The sequence below is a fragment of the Varroa jacobsoni genome, unplaced genomic scaffold, assembly GCF_002532875.2.
Source record: "Varroa jacobsoni isolate VJ856 unplaced genomic scaffold, vjacob_1.0 scaffold_331, whole genome shotgun sequence".
NCBI classification, from domain to species: Eukaryota; Metazoa; Arthropoda; class Arachnida; order Mesostigmata; family Varroidae; genus Varroa; species Varroa jacobsoni.
In genome coordinates, this window is record NW_019213233.1 from 82,348 (window position 1) to 97,292 (window position 14,945).

At 41.6% G+C, this 14,945-nt stretch overlaps 1 protein-coding gene across 5 annotated transcripts in view; it reads left to right on the forward strand.

Moving 5' to 3' along the window:
• LOC111259446 (ecotropic viral integration site 5 ortholog) overlaps nucleotides 1-14,945 on the forward strand; it is a 64,994-nt gene that overhangs the window by 24,087 nt on the left and 25,962 nt on the right. For 3 of the 5 annotated variants that reach the window (XR_002679639.2, XM_022831460.2, XM_022831464.2), the window contains exon 2: nucleotides 1,036-1,213. The exons of 1 other annotated variant lie outside the window; for it this stretch is intronic. Coding sequence is in view for 3 of the 4 variants with exons in the window: in XM_022831460.2 (XP_022687195.1) it covers nucleotides 1,161-1,213 (53 nt within the window). In the remaining variant the exon portion in view is untranslated. Of the gene's footprint in view, nucleotides 1-1,035; nucleotides 1,214-11,592; nucleotides 12,514-14,945 lie in introns of those variants that run through there. One more of the 5 variants, XM_022831461.2, reaches the window with a different exon arrangement.

Below are 14,945 nucleotides of genomic sequence, written 5' to 3' on the forward strand. Positions count from 1 at the left end.
TTACATACAAATTACGAGTATGTTAATGATAATTTCTAATTTACCACATATGTTTGTATCTGTGATGAAAAAACACAACAGTGGGATATTACCAGGTACCCGATGCATCGTTTGATTTGTTTCTTTTCAACATCTTGGGCAACGTGTAGTTATTTTCAGGAGCGTCATCATTCGGCCACCTGGTCAGGTGCAATATTTACAACAGCATCTGTTGCCAGGTTAAAAGAACAAATAGTAAAACAGTAGCGCATTGTTTCCGTCGAATGAATTGAATACCGAGATCTCTATTGTAACTAGGAACTAAAAAACCACATTCACGGACAAAATCGAATTAATGAATATAGTGTTAATTCAATTTTCTCTCTCCTAGCCTAGTGATACAGTTACATGTAACTGTTGAACACAAAAGGGCAAAGCGTTAGATTAAAAGAGCAGACAGCAGCAGCCGCCTTATCTGTCGTTACTTTTCGTGTTACTCTTGGCCTAAAAATTGTGTACAGACGTCCCAGTAAGGCGATCCGGACGCGGACACACTCTGTGGTGGCTTGGTGTGTATCTTGCTACGTTCTATTATTTCCACAACCGATAACTACCGACGACAAAGTAGAAACTGTTCATCTCTAGTTTTCTAAGTGGAACCACAGGCATTGAGAAGCCTCGATTACCGCTGGATAATAACAATAACGCGCGAAAAACTTCCGTTGTGAAGACGAATTTCACTCTCGTTTCTCGTTCCGCATCCGATTTTCGGGAACACTTCAATGCGACTGAATGGACGGCCATGTCCGTACGGCGTTTTCGTTGATTCAGCGATTGTTTCTCTGTAGAAATAAAACAGCGCGCGCAGTTGTATCCCTTGCTAGAGCTCGTTTTCGTAATAGAAGAGCTCTTTTCCAACATGAGAATTATTCTAGAAACTACTCAGTGTTTATTTGATTTTTTCCTGTTTTTGTTACTGTTGCTTCTTACCTCGTGTCATTTTTGAGCCCGCTGGTTTTCTGCTTTGTCTTTTTATTGTTGTTTGCCTAATTTCAGGTGTGATGTTTATTTCGCAATTTTTATAAAACCCGATCCTTGTTCTATACCGATCCGTCATCGTCCTTTGAACTGGATATCTATGGCGACGCCTACTAGCGTCTGTTGCCTCCACGCCCATTACAATGCCTATTCTCCCATCTTTCGTACCCCTAATACTGCGAACCCAATTCAACTGGTATGTATAACACTGTAGTTAATTCTATGATCAGTAGGTACTATTATCCGTTATCCTTTTTAAGTTGTAATTTGCAATCACTTAAGTCTTTTTTGTTGTCTTGTCCCGTAGAAAGTTTAGCATATAGTGCAACTGTTGAATGCAATTGCCGAGAAGTAGATAAGCTTTGCTAGGAGTTCTGCCCGAACCACGCTAATCAGCCTCCCTGCTCTAATGTTTATAAATAATTGAAAACTACTCTAATTTTCGTACTTCTTTTTATACTGTGTCAATCGTCGTGTCTGTGCTCGGCTCAGCGTACATTCATTTATGTTATTACCTTCTTTTCATATGTAATTCGTCGAAAAATCGTTTTCATTCCCTCCTCATTTATGTCATCATCGTAGAATCTGATGACAATTTTTTCTCTAGAAATCGTACGTGAGTTCTTTCTTAACTAAGTGTATTGAATCGATTGTCGGATAGGGACCAGGAAAGGGTTAAGCAGTATGCGCGTTGGGGGGTATGTAGGGGGAACGAGCAAGCGGCGTTTGGTGTGGTCCATGCACGGGAGGCGGTGAGTCTCACATGCCCGAGTCGATCCATCTAATCGACCCTTCTCACGTCTTACGATACTTGCTGCACACTTGGAATCGCCGCTGCCGGAAAGGACTAAAGTACGCGTTAGATGGAAGTGTCTGCTGACCATACGTTGGAAAACCTTTTTATTTTGGCCAGTTACTGATAGCCTTGATTCACTTACAATTAGCTGGCAAAAAATTCTCTAATAATAGATATCTTTGCTGTTCTACTCTTTTGTTATCGGAAAATGGACACCGAGGCGATTAATTGCATATTATTTGAATTTGTTGCTTCTTCACAACAGCAGTAAACCATGCATCAGTAACAATCTTTTTAATTATTTAGCTGTTCCGAGAAGGCGTCACACCAATATTCACCGTTTCGGTTGTGAGTTTCATAGAGGTTCGAGCATACGGTTTTGTCTTCTAGATTCCAAGTCCCTTATCAGATAGTAGCCACCGATTCGTCGTTGGTGCACCGAAGATACCCTGCTGGCCCCTCCCCAACCTTTGGGAGAGCATCAGATACCAGTAACACTTATATGTAAGTCTCCATAGTCGGCGGCAGATATTGCCCTAAATATATTTCGAATCTACTAGTGGCGAAGCGTTGGAACGCCTGGGGTGTGGTCTACATTGTGCTGTCTCCTCCGGCCCAGCCCAAAAGACCCTTTCTCTTTCTCTCGTTGTCCTTTCGAAAGATTTTCAGCTGCTTTTCAACTCAGTTCCCGGGTGTCCCCGAACCTATCTAGTGTGGATGTCCCGCAGGAATGCTTACCTTATCCATTCTCCTTTCTTTGTCACGTATATACATTCGGTGGGATAGCGCTATCTCGCGTGACACAAAGTACGCTTGTGGCATAAAGTCGCGTGTAGCTCGGAAGAACCTGTCCCACTCACACCGAAGCAGAATCTCGGTAACTGTCGTTCGATGTGGTATAGTTGTATGACTGCCTCACTGTCGAGCCCGTTGGTGCAGAATGTTTCTAATCGCGAACCACTCGGCCGTTTGCAGCGGTGACCGAGAGAAGACAAATAGCAGACAAACAGAGGGATCTAAACCAAGAGCTGATAGAAGTAATGGGACTCCAGGAATTTACTGCTGCATATAAATCGACCCAAAGCTACAACCCATTTAGTTGTTAACGTTCCGTTGTCGGATTGTAAGCCTATGAATAAGCTTCCTATCCAGCTACCGAGAGAGAGACGAGTCTAGGAAAGTCTTAGAATCCTTCGATAAAAATAGAATTCGTTAAAGGCGGCGAATATCACTTTAGATACCGAGTCCTAAGATTTTGAACTGGATTTTTAGCATATGCACAATGCTTTCACAGTTAAATAAAACTAGCCCTGTTTCCGTTAAATATTTAAATTTATTTTCATACTATATATTTATTATATTCGTTTGTTGTAAATACCGGCACCGATAGATTACAACTTTAAGAATAAGCTAATCCATAAATCCGAATGGATTGTTGCAAAGAACTTCTTATAATCGACCTTAAACAAAACCTCGTACTCCTACAGCTAATTTTCGTTGTTTAACACTTCTGTATGTCAACTTATTTTTCTTACCATTGACTAGAAATTCGTCAAGTTGAACGCTTCATTTCCACCCAGAAGAATCAGAAAGCTACTAATCATGGCATCGCCTGCCACTAAGCAGTAGCTACGTAAATCTAAGGACGTTTTGACCTCCCCCGCATGATCACAACCGGTGGTAACAAAGTTCGGTAGCCACAGATGACGGCTTTGTGTATTATGCGTTAGAGATGTTTATTATGTGGACATTAAAAGTAAATTGCCTTTTGTGCAAGTTTGACAAAAATGATCGATATGTGGACATTGGGTCATTGTAGCAATAATCATAGGAACACAGACTACCTATGTAAGTTGCGTCATTTACCAATATTCATGAACGGATCGTGGGACGATGATTTTGAGTAATCAGAAAATATTTTGCTGAAAGGACAGTGGAAGTTTTTCTCCGAAGGCCGTGTACAAGACTAGTTCTTGTGCCAACTATCAGGGTCGCTCAGATAAGCGCCACCACTACAACTTGAAGGAGAGTCACGCTTAGCCGAAAAAATCTGGAAACTTAGTCCGACCAGCTGACCACTCCGGCGATTTGTTACGTTCGCAATGAGTAGACTATTACGGCTTTTTTTAGTCTGAATATTTATCATATATTCGCTGATATACCGTTTAGTGTTAAACTTTACATCGTAGATATCAAAGTGAATGAGAACTAACATTAGGTTGGTATAAATAACAACTATAAGACTAATCATAAACTAGTACCAATAGATGAGTAAAAGCAAAAAGTAAAATTCCCAAGCTTGAGCAAAATATTATCCAAAATTTATGGAATAATATTAACTTTTTTATAAAAGTATCCAAACTAATTTACACCACTCCAATAGAATCTTATTACATAAATCAGTCAAGGTGAATCTGCCTACCTACACATACATATATATATATATATATATATATATAGAGCGAGAGAGAGAGAGAGAGAGATAATCAGTATTCTATCCTAACGAGGCGGCGTAATCTGGATGGTTAATGAGCTTTTCTTTGAGCCTGTCGTTTTGGTGGCCACAACTAACAAACATTGGGCCACGCTGGTTCAAAAATCAAACTATTACCAAACGTTACTACTTGAAAAAATTAGGAATTTCATAAAATAATATATTATTATTAAGATTAATAGTCGCTTGTATGGCTTCCATGCCGTCTCATGAGTCTGTTGGAGAAACCCTACACTAGTCCAGCATGACCCACTTTAAGTGAGGCAAATCCTTGATGTTACATCTAAAAATAGGTGATTTCGAGGATTTGTTTACATGAGACTAAGTAGAAATGCCAAAGCAAAAAAAAGTATTCAATAGGACAAAAACAACGGTTTCCAAATTGAAAGCAAATCAAACTGTTAGCTTGATGTGCGCTATGCCATATAGGAAGATCTATTTCAGCCCCCCATCGGTAACTAACGGATAGTTTGTATGTAAGCCGTTACATATATATCTCAGAAATAGAGCTGAGAAAGAAGCGACAGCAAAGCGTTGCTCTTTATTGCAGTTTGTTTTACGATGGGCCTATGTTCGAACGCTGTTGCTGATGCCATCCTGGTGTTCTTCCACTAAATAGTTCTGACCGTCCCCCCGTTATATGTAATTATCGCAACTTAGTTGAAGATGCCTCGAACCCACCGTGACGTCCGTTCCGTAGCGGCCCCTGTCGACTGCTGCTACTGTGATTGCTGTTGCGGAGTTGCCTTCCAGTTGAACGCGAATGAACCAGCAGCACTTAATAGTCCATTGTGTCTATTACGGCAGGTCGTTTTGCTGCTTTTTTCGTTTACAATTCAACGATATGACAATGTTGTACCTTATTGCAGTTGCAGCGGTTTTGATTATATTTCTAAAGCCTCTTGCGCTGGAGACAGATGCCTATGGCGTCAGCGCGAGCTGTTCGCATGTATGCTTTGTTGATTATTGCCATAATAAACTGTTACCAATTCACTGAACACCGACCCTTTCAGGCCATCCCTAATTTATTGCACAGCGCTGGTATATATGTATTGCAGGATCGTATACAATATTCTCAATTTGGAAGCTCTTAATAGAGTTTCCGCAGTAAGCGATATGATTAGATAGAGGGAGGGAGTTTCTAGAAGTTATCATTTTCTGCATGTGTATATGGCGATTGTTGTTATAGCACCCCAGACGAGATATAGTGTGAAAGCTGAACACTCTGCTTTGAAATTGGCTTTATTTCATACGTAACCCACTCCCTTACCATATGGAACTTTATGTTATAACAATTAGTAACGTGTGTCCTTATCAGTGGACTTAAATGTTTTTGAAAGAAATCCAGCGACGAGTCGGACGCGCTTATCGCCGAAAAACATACGTATTAAAACAAGCGTGGGTCGAGCTTCACAGCCAGATGATTCGATTATTATTAGGGGGGCCATTTTGGTGGCACTTCAAAACCCAAAGGAGCTGACTCGCTTAGTGTTATTACAACTTCGTGGAGTAGCGGCATGTGGTTTCCAGCATGACGGCCTCCTCTCCAATTGGTCAGCATCCCCCCAGCAGTTCACTGGTAACACGTGGAGCTCGCAGTGTTGTCTTCAGACTACCCCCCGAAATACATTTTAGTGATATCGACGTAATTTATGTAAGGCAGAAGGAACAGGCAAGCCGATTGGGTTCGATGGTGTACGCAGGCTACCTTAATGGACGTAAATCAGCTTTTTTTCGCATCCTCTCTTCTTGAAAAAATGCAGGGTCTTCGCCATTTGCGGTCCACGCAACAGAAACCTCGCTTAGGGATCACCTGTACAGGACACGACATAGAAGAGTAATCATCGCATGAAAAGCACTAAAGCAACGTGAAATCCGAATGTGACACTATCTGCATACAACCGGCTTATCATAGGCTGATATCACAATAGATGACCGCGATGACAAATAAAATGGGCCACGCCATTAAATGGGCTAGAAAAATTTAACTGATTTGTTTGTATTCATAAGGCCTTTGTGCTTCGCATTTTTGACAAATTTTCGTAACTGAAACCTGTCCCCGGGAAAATAACTTCTTCATCAAGAAAACCTATAGCCATTATTTTTACATTAGCTATTTTCATAGCCGTTCCTGTTCCTACAATCGAGAAAGGACATCATTGGATTCTACATTCGTAGAACGCACGAGCATTCACCGACTGTGAGAAAATAGCTCAGAGAAATACGATCTAGGCGCCCTCCAAAGGAATAATAATGATCTTGAATTTTATCTATCATACATACAAAAAAAATTCTATTATTTGTTTTATATTTGACATACACTCATCGATGCCACAGAGGTAGGGGTCTTCGGAGTTTCCGGACAAAGGGGGTAGTTAATGAATTAGTAGGTAAACGCGAGGACAACAGCGACTTTGCCGAGTATGTTGGGCATGGATCTTTGTCACAAACTGGAAACGAATCGTAAATATACGGCATGAAGACGCGGTATATAAAGAGGGGGGAAGCGGGAGGGGGGGGGCACCCTTTACAACGATTTTGCAGCTTGCTTTAGTAAGTGCTACTGGTCTATTTGCTCCTATTCTTAAACATGCACCGAGACGGTGTAACTTGGACGAATCTACGGCTGAAAAGTTAGTTTTATATTGTAAGTGGCGCGTTCAAATTGGCGGAAGCTTTGGAACGCTGTTTGTCATACGTTCATCAGCTACCCCTAATATCATACAACAACCAGTTCCTTCTGGAACAGAATAGAAAGTTTAACATAACCGGCAACAGTGGGTCATTTTTTGTGTTTGAGCGAAGACCAGCCATTTTCCATTGTTTCCGTACCGGACAAGCCTCCACCTGAAATCGATATTCCACACGAATGCCAGCTTTTATGCGACTTTAAAAAATATCTGAGGAAGATTGTTATGAAGCAAATTGAAAAATTCTTGGTAAGGTTTAGATCCTAAGAGTTTGAAAATTCCCCAAAGAGTTCAAAAAAAGAAAACAGTTTTAACATGCTTAAGTTAAGTTGTTGATGCAGAATTCATTCTGGCCTTATGTACAATTTTAAGAATCAGGCAAATAAAAATTCTCAAATTCGCGCCTATGTGCAAATCGGTACTCCTTAACTTAGACTATCCACCTATATATATATAGCGAATAATTACAATGTACATGTGTACATCCATTCGTTAATGTCACAAGTCATCGTAATTGAACTAATCTATCTGACTCTCACAGTAGCCCATTGTTTTAAACGTAGCTAAAGGTGATCTATGCTTGAATTTATTAGCAGGTCAAAAATCAGCAAATTGCCAACTAAAAATGAAATATATTTGAAACTGTTGGCGGCCAACTGAACATGACCGATGGGTTAATCTTGTTTTATTGGACGTTTCCGCTGTAATCTTTACTATTCATCTACGTTCAACAACGGCGTGAGGGCACTCACTAAACCAGTTACCACTTTGCAAGTTAATCATCCGAAATAAACTCGGTATGTGTCCTTTGTATTGACTATCTAAATAAAAAATAGTTAAAAAAAAAAAGTGTATGGACAGATACTTAGGTAACTGGAAACGAACGCTTAGTTACAGGTTTTTTTTTTCTCTTTCTAAAAACACGACCCGTATTTGCATTGGAAATATGCACTGAATCGTCTGTATATGTAGCAAGCTAGATATGTGAGTCTGAATGAAGGCCATCATCTCGCTGCTTTAGGCGTGGCAGTACTCGAGACTACCTGGCTATGTTTCAACTTAACTATGGTAAAGTAAAGGTATAATAATTGTGCTTAATTAGTTAGCGAAGGGTCATTAATAAGTAAAAAACGACAATAGACACAATATTATCATTTGTTGCATGTACGTATATGTAATCTCTCTTATGCTTAGAGCAAACCCATTGATTGACGGCTCGAACGTCGCGCTGTCGAAGTGTTTCGGTAACTTGATGACGTGGGGGGGGGGGGGGTCTGCGTTTAGTTTTCCTATTGGAATATGTTGAAGCGAATACGATTGTTTACTAATGATAGCCATAGTGATTGTTCTAACCGATAGGACTGCTTAGAAGGTATGGCACTACGTTAAGTGGAGGGCTTCGTTGATGCTTAGATAGTAATTTTGGTTTCATATAACTTAGTGTGTTTGCAACGATCATGCTAAGAACCGCCAGACAGCCGCTTCGAAGAGCCAAATCGCCGAAGATTTTCTTCAGAGTGAGCCTACAGTTCCGGCCTAAAGGGATTTGAACGGCCAGTAATTTTTATAAACGCAATAAATAAGATTGGGCTACCTACAAAATATTTAAATCTGTACTAAGGTCGGTAGAATGTTTATCTTTTTGCATCATTACTTCATCCATTTTAGTCGGGAAATGGACGTGTGTTTTTATCGTAGCGATTTAATTAACTCTCACAAACTCTGCTTAACCACTCAGCGTTGCTTTTGTGCAGCGAATTTATCAAGCTATTGAGACCTCGCACACGCGCACTTACCAACGCTCACAGAAATGGCGCCTTTTAACTGCTTTCGACATGTATATAGTGCTGCTAGCGTTGAATTTTCGTACAAAAATCAGCTGAGTTTGAGCTCCTTGTTGGGTTAAGGGTTTCTTCTTCCGCAATTCGCAAGGCACAACTTCGTAATCAGTGCTTGCGTACTGTATGTAACAATCTCGTATTCGCAATTATTATATTAACTGCTGGGTTATATTATCAGGTCTGCTGTGATAGTATCCCCAAAGGGTAAATTGACTCGACCCGGTCGAAGCGGCTTCATTCACCTGCAAGCCGGTTCCCTTGAACTAAACCTATACAAATCGTACCGTGCGTGAATCCTTAAATAGTTTTTTTGTTGTTATATTGCCTATTAGACAACTGATGTTATGTCAGTTGAGTTGGGACAACACAAATGGAAATTTTTTATGGACATGGCATTTATACCTATAGTTAAGGTACCTATAGATGTGGCACCTCCATATCGATAGATTATTGCAGAAAGCATGTCCAGCAATTTACGTTATTGTTCTTCACCTTCTCGTAAGTTTCCAAGTCAGTCTGGAACTAAATTAATGTGTAAATATTAGCTATATAAGTTGATGTCTTCGTATGGTGAAATGCATCTGTTTGTAAAATGGTGAGTTAAGGAATCTGTCCGTTTAGATATGTTACCGTCGCTTAGTCAGCTTGTCCAACGACGGGCTACTATTTCTTAAATCAGCCCGCAGATGGCATTGTAAATACGCAACAAAACACATAGAGATGTTTATATGCCCTTTGTTCGATCAGCCGCCCAGCTGATGTTACGTCAAAAATAGCGGGAAGCTTCATTTGTCACAGACGATTACACGTATATGTAATTCCGCCTGAGATAGAACATAAAAGGCTTTATTTACAAATGCTTCTGTTTAGGAAAATAGGAGATGTATGTAATACGGGAAGACGTTCGGTAACGTTTTTATGTACGACTTCTTCAAGTGGAAAAAGGATATTTTCTCGTTTTTCGTCTGCTATAATTGACGGAAGGTATTTCGAGTCCAGAACGGAATTTGGACGCAGAAACAGCGATACTTCGTGCGAATGGTCGTAAACAAAAGTCAGTTAGAGTAATGGGACGATACAAGAGAGAACAGAATGTTGTCAGCGTCTTGTAAAAGCGACTTTTCAATATCGCAGCGACTCTCGCATCATCGTTAAGCAATTTGTTTTCGAAAAATTACAGACAAATGCACCTCAACAAGGTGCAGTTGTACGGGCTTTATTAAATGGATTTATTAGAGATTGAAACTAAAATATCCAGGTGTTTTGTGCCAAGTTCATAATTAATAATAGATAATCAGCAAAGGCTCTTTGAAGCCCGAGCATTAAATTACCAAAACACTTTATGCGAATTTTCAAAAAATTACATTATTTCGAAAAAGAGTGTAGCTAAAGGTAATTTGCAAAAAAAAAAAAGACTCTTTTCAATTGTTCACTGCCAATCTAGCTAGCTGACTTAAAAAGCCGTCTATAATAGGCGCTAAAGAGGCTTAGTGCAGAGCTTTAAACGATATGAATGATATTATTCTGGTACACGGAATTGTCTATGGCGGTCCATGACTATGCAGAGCGTAATGCACGTATCTATTTAAATGTCAACGGTGCGCTATGTCAATAAAGTTCTCTGAAAAAACATCACAACAAGCGTGAAGATCGATGTCTAACTATATATATGCGTATTTGTTGGTCAAAGAGAAAAATCTGTTACATGAGTCTGGACAAATGTTTGATCTGTTTGTGTTTCGAAAATGCTACAAGGATCATTTCTTCAGAATATCCTCATTCTGTCTCTACTTAATAGCCTACTAAACTTTCGTTTATCGTATCTACTTTGTGTTGAAAATTGTGTTTTACCTGTTATTTCTACTACAAATGTACCATTTACAGTCATGTGCTACTTTAATTCTTATATTTCATTTGATGTTGCGATTGGGGTATACCTTCGATTGGCGTTTTCCGCTGACAGTCTGCCTCTCAATAATCCTCAACTTTACTGCACTATTTATCTACCAGTGTTTTATCGTTTAGCATTGTCTAAGGATCAGATTAAAGCAATGCCATGGTGTTCGTTTCCGCTGACACATGCGTTTAACTGTAACCCTGGTTTTATCATGAATATACCTTGTCTACGGGGAAAAGCGTGAAGTAACGACTTGGATCTCTGTTCTCTACTGTCTCAGCACGCGCAACTCTTAGCCACCTGATAAGTAGTAACTCTGATAAATTGGACATGCAAAATGGGGTGTGAATCAGAAGCAAAGGAAACATCATGTCTGTCTGAATCGATCTATAGGTGCGCCTGTAGCTTATTCTCGATCCAGTGCCCTGTGATGATGTCACTCGTGCGACGGTATGTTAATCGGCCATTCGAGTTGTGTGAAACTGAAGCTAGATCCCCAATTGTAATAGATCATCCTCTGATCTAGCTACAAACAGTCGTCGCAGCCATTTGGAACAGATAGGCGACTTATTGCGTAGTGCGTTGCAAATCTGCAGCGTTAGCGTAGGTAGGCTCAACTATTCAGTTAGTAAAACCTTGAGTCGCCACTCGCCTGTCTGTGCCCTTTCCCCTGTTGTGTTATCAACCTGCCGATGGCTAGTCGCTTTCATGTGTCAACGAGCAAGGGCGAACTAGTGTCTGTGAGTTATAGTTACTGTTGCCTTTGAGTCAACGGTGGCCTTCGTGACGACAGAGCGGCACGGCGAGTAGCATAAGCGGCCAAGTTAATGCTCTTGCGGCAACCAACTTCAGAAATGAAACAGTAACTGCAACAATTGATGTTGTTGCCGTCGCCGTTCCGACTAACGTTGCTGTCATTGTCGCCACTGCTGCTGTTGCGGCAGTGCCACAACAGCGCCGTCTAGCGGCGTCGAGTGAAGCTCGTCGTGCGAGAATTCCGTTCAGAGCAGCCCGTAAAGTTGACAGCGTCGCATCGGTATCGTATGGGGTGCCTAGAATAGATCAGTGCAGCCAACGGTCTTCAGCGTTGTGGATCTAGGAGAAGATGACGAACTGGTGGTGCGCTCCCACGACAAAAACGACTGCCGTCATCACCAGCACAGCTTAGATCTATCCTCCGAGATTTTCAAGAATGCTAACCAACCCCACAGTGGTGTCTTTGTGCGCTGTGTGTAATATGGAACGAAGCCGAATACTTTTGAACGAAGACAATCCGCGTAACTGTTGTAACCAGTAGTAATAGAAGTAATAGTGAAACGTGTCGAAGTGCTTCAGGGCCGGGCCTCACGCGCCACATCGTCTGTATATATATATATATATATATATATATATAGTATAAAATACCAAGCCAACAAAATCGAACAAATACAATGGAAGAAAGCGCTCGCTGTGGCTGAAAAGCAAATTTTATATCCAGCTAGATTATGCATCAACTGTCGCTGGAATAAAAGCGAGGAAACCAGAATACATTGTTTCGAATTATATATACACATATGTGTGTGTGTGTGTGTGTACGTATATGTGGATAGCGCCATTTTCGAATACGAAGCGTCGACCTCATCGTCTTTATCTCTGAGGATACCTACAATTTGTCGTTGTGGAACGCTATAATCGATAGTGGCAGGCGAACAGAAGTCCCGAGCGGATAAACTATGCAAACAAAGCAGCTGATGCAGTAGAAAGGAGATGACACTCAACGACGTCGATATCTCGATCAGGTACGATGAACGCCGCAAAACATTGGGGGTGAAAGCTAAACACTTCGATCCCTCTTAGATGGAAGTAGGGATCGACTAGCTTTACCTATATCCTATTTGAAGTTATGCTTTGATCCATTTCTCGAACTTAAAAACGTATGGAGTGGCAAGTTCATGTTCTGCTTTAATCAAGAGCGGCAACAGTAATACTAGCTTTCTTTTGAGCTCACTGCTGTTGAAAACGCCCGAGAGCTAGCAGGTTTCAGTTTATCGGAAAAAGGCATACATGCATAGATCAAGTCGTCCTTTAACACCAAGAGATATTATTCAATTAGGACAAAAAATACGGTTGAGTTTCCATATCTGCCTAATGTGTGGGACGCAAAAGTATGTTCCAGGCCATTCAGTGCATTCTATTTTTGAAGCCGGCTATGACTGTCTAATAGTCGGCCCTGATGGAGAAACGGAATTGTAATAGAACCACTTTACTAAAAAATGAATGATTATCTTAGTAGAAAAAAATAGGGTCCTAGAAGTGCGAAGGTTCGATAACACAGTCGTTCGTTTCGCTTGTGTCGTTTAGCCGCCCAATAGCCGCGTTAGGAGTGATGGGTGAGTGAGCCGCAGGTATCCCGTTTGAGCGGGAAATAGCCATTCGGACGACGATAATCCAGCCCGCTGTGCGTTTTACCCTGCACAACATGCTAGATACGGCGACCCTCTAGCACGGTGCCGCGACTCAGCGTTTCCAGCCAAAAACGTGTCACAGATAAATTCCGTCTTGGATCAAAAGTTTACGGTGCTGCTAGCTGTCGATGGATGGCGAACACCGATCGCGGTGTGGCCAACAGAGCCGCGTTAAGAAGTATTGGTCACATGTAATGAACAAAAACAAAGGTCCAAGAATAACTGAAACTGTAGTGGACTTGTTACTCGTATGACAATTTGTTCAGCTTCCGTAGTTAGTCTAAAACACCGTCTCTGTTTGGACGGAGCGACTATGTTCCTAATAGTCGTACGGCTGAGAGAAACTCGCATGGCATATCACTATGTTTTTTCTATTTCTTATTTCCGTTAATGATAATCGTTAGCGTTTAGTAAAAAAAAAAAGGATGTTAAAGATTCAAGTTCAATTTTCTATTGTCACTTGAGTGCAGCGGCCTTTGTCTCACACGTTTACTTGCATCTGCCGTTTACTATTGGTCTGAAGAAAACTGCTGAAGTCCGACCCCTTGCTGTGTAAACGTTGGTGTTTGTTTCACCCCCGTCCCCCTCTCCTACGAAGAGGCTAATCAATGCAACCCCCGTTCCCAACGAAACACTAATAGCATTTTTAGGCTATTATTATATTTTACAGCACAGGAATCTTTTTCGTGTTCCTTTTATTTCTTTGGGGGTATTGTTCCAATAGGTAGCGACAAGCATTGTTGTTCCTCGTGCTTCTAGTAGAAATGAACTACTTAGCTATCGTTTGTTCGCCAGCCGTCACAGTTGAGACGTAGCATAGTTATACCCTAGTAACAGGTTTTTGCTTTAGTAGATGTCGCTGCTTTGGTAAGTTGCTGTAACTTCCAGCGGTAGTAGCACCGTTGCATTTGCTGCTAATCGTTACCGCCGTTCTATTAGTAGTCAATCAGTCAATGGCTAGTGTTAATAAAAAAGCTGAAGTTGTGTTGTTCGCTTCTTGCCTCTCGGTTTGTTTGCTCGCCGCTACATTTGTCCGGGTGACACAAGCATAAATGTGCAGATTTCACCCAAACTTAAGTCGGCAGCAGGCTGACCAGGACTCTGACTGATTTCATTGTATGGGTCAGAACACGCACAAATACGGCGGCTTTACTAGACCACCAAATAGTAACCCGCGCTCAGCGAGGAGGGACTCCGCTGCTCGTCCATGCCGCACTGTCCACCTTGTGCGATCGGCTCTCGACAACAGTTTTGCTGCTTCGTCATTGAAGTTGAGTAAAGTAGGATAGGGTAAGGTAGTACTTTACTAAGCCACCTGCTGTCTATCATATCCTGCTCAACACCGCCACGTCAACGATTACAGCAGACTTTCGCACAACAGCGACTGCGTGCCGCTACGTAGTCAGGTGGAAGCAACAGCCGCAGAAGGTAATAACTGCGAAGGGCCACAGCCCCCGGCTTCTCTCACAAGTTCGCGCGCTGGCTGGCTAGTTGCTTGAATAAGCTGATCGTATGGTTGAGTCATCAGTTGGTGCGCTAGTGGTGATGCCGATCATGGCGTGAATGGTGAGGTGCCTATTTCCTAGCAACTGCTACCGGACTGTTGTTGTATGTTGGCCGCCCGCTTGCCCCTTCGGGCTACTTCTGCTTCGGCTGTTGTTGCAGCTGCTGTCATCTGCTGCTGCTGCTACTGCCACTTCTTCGGTTAGCGCTGTAACCACCACTGTTGATGCTAAAAGAGCTTTGGTTGCCGCTGGAACTGCTTT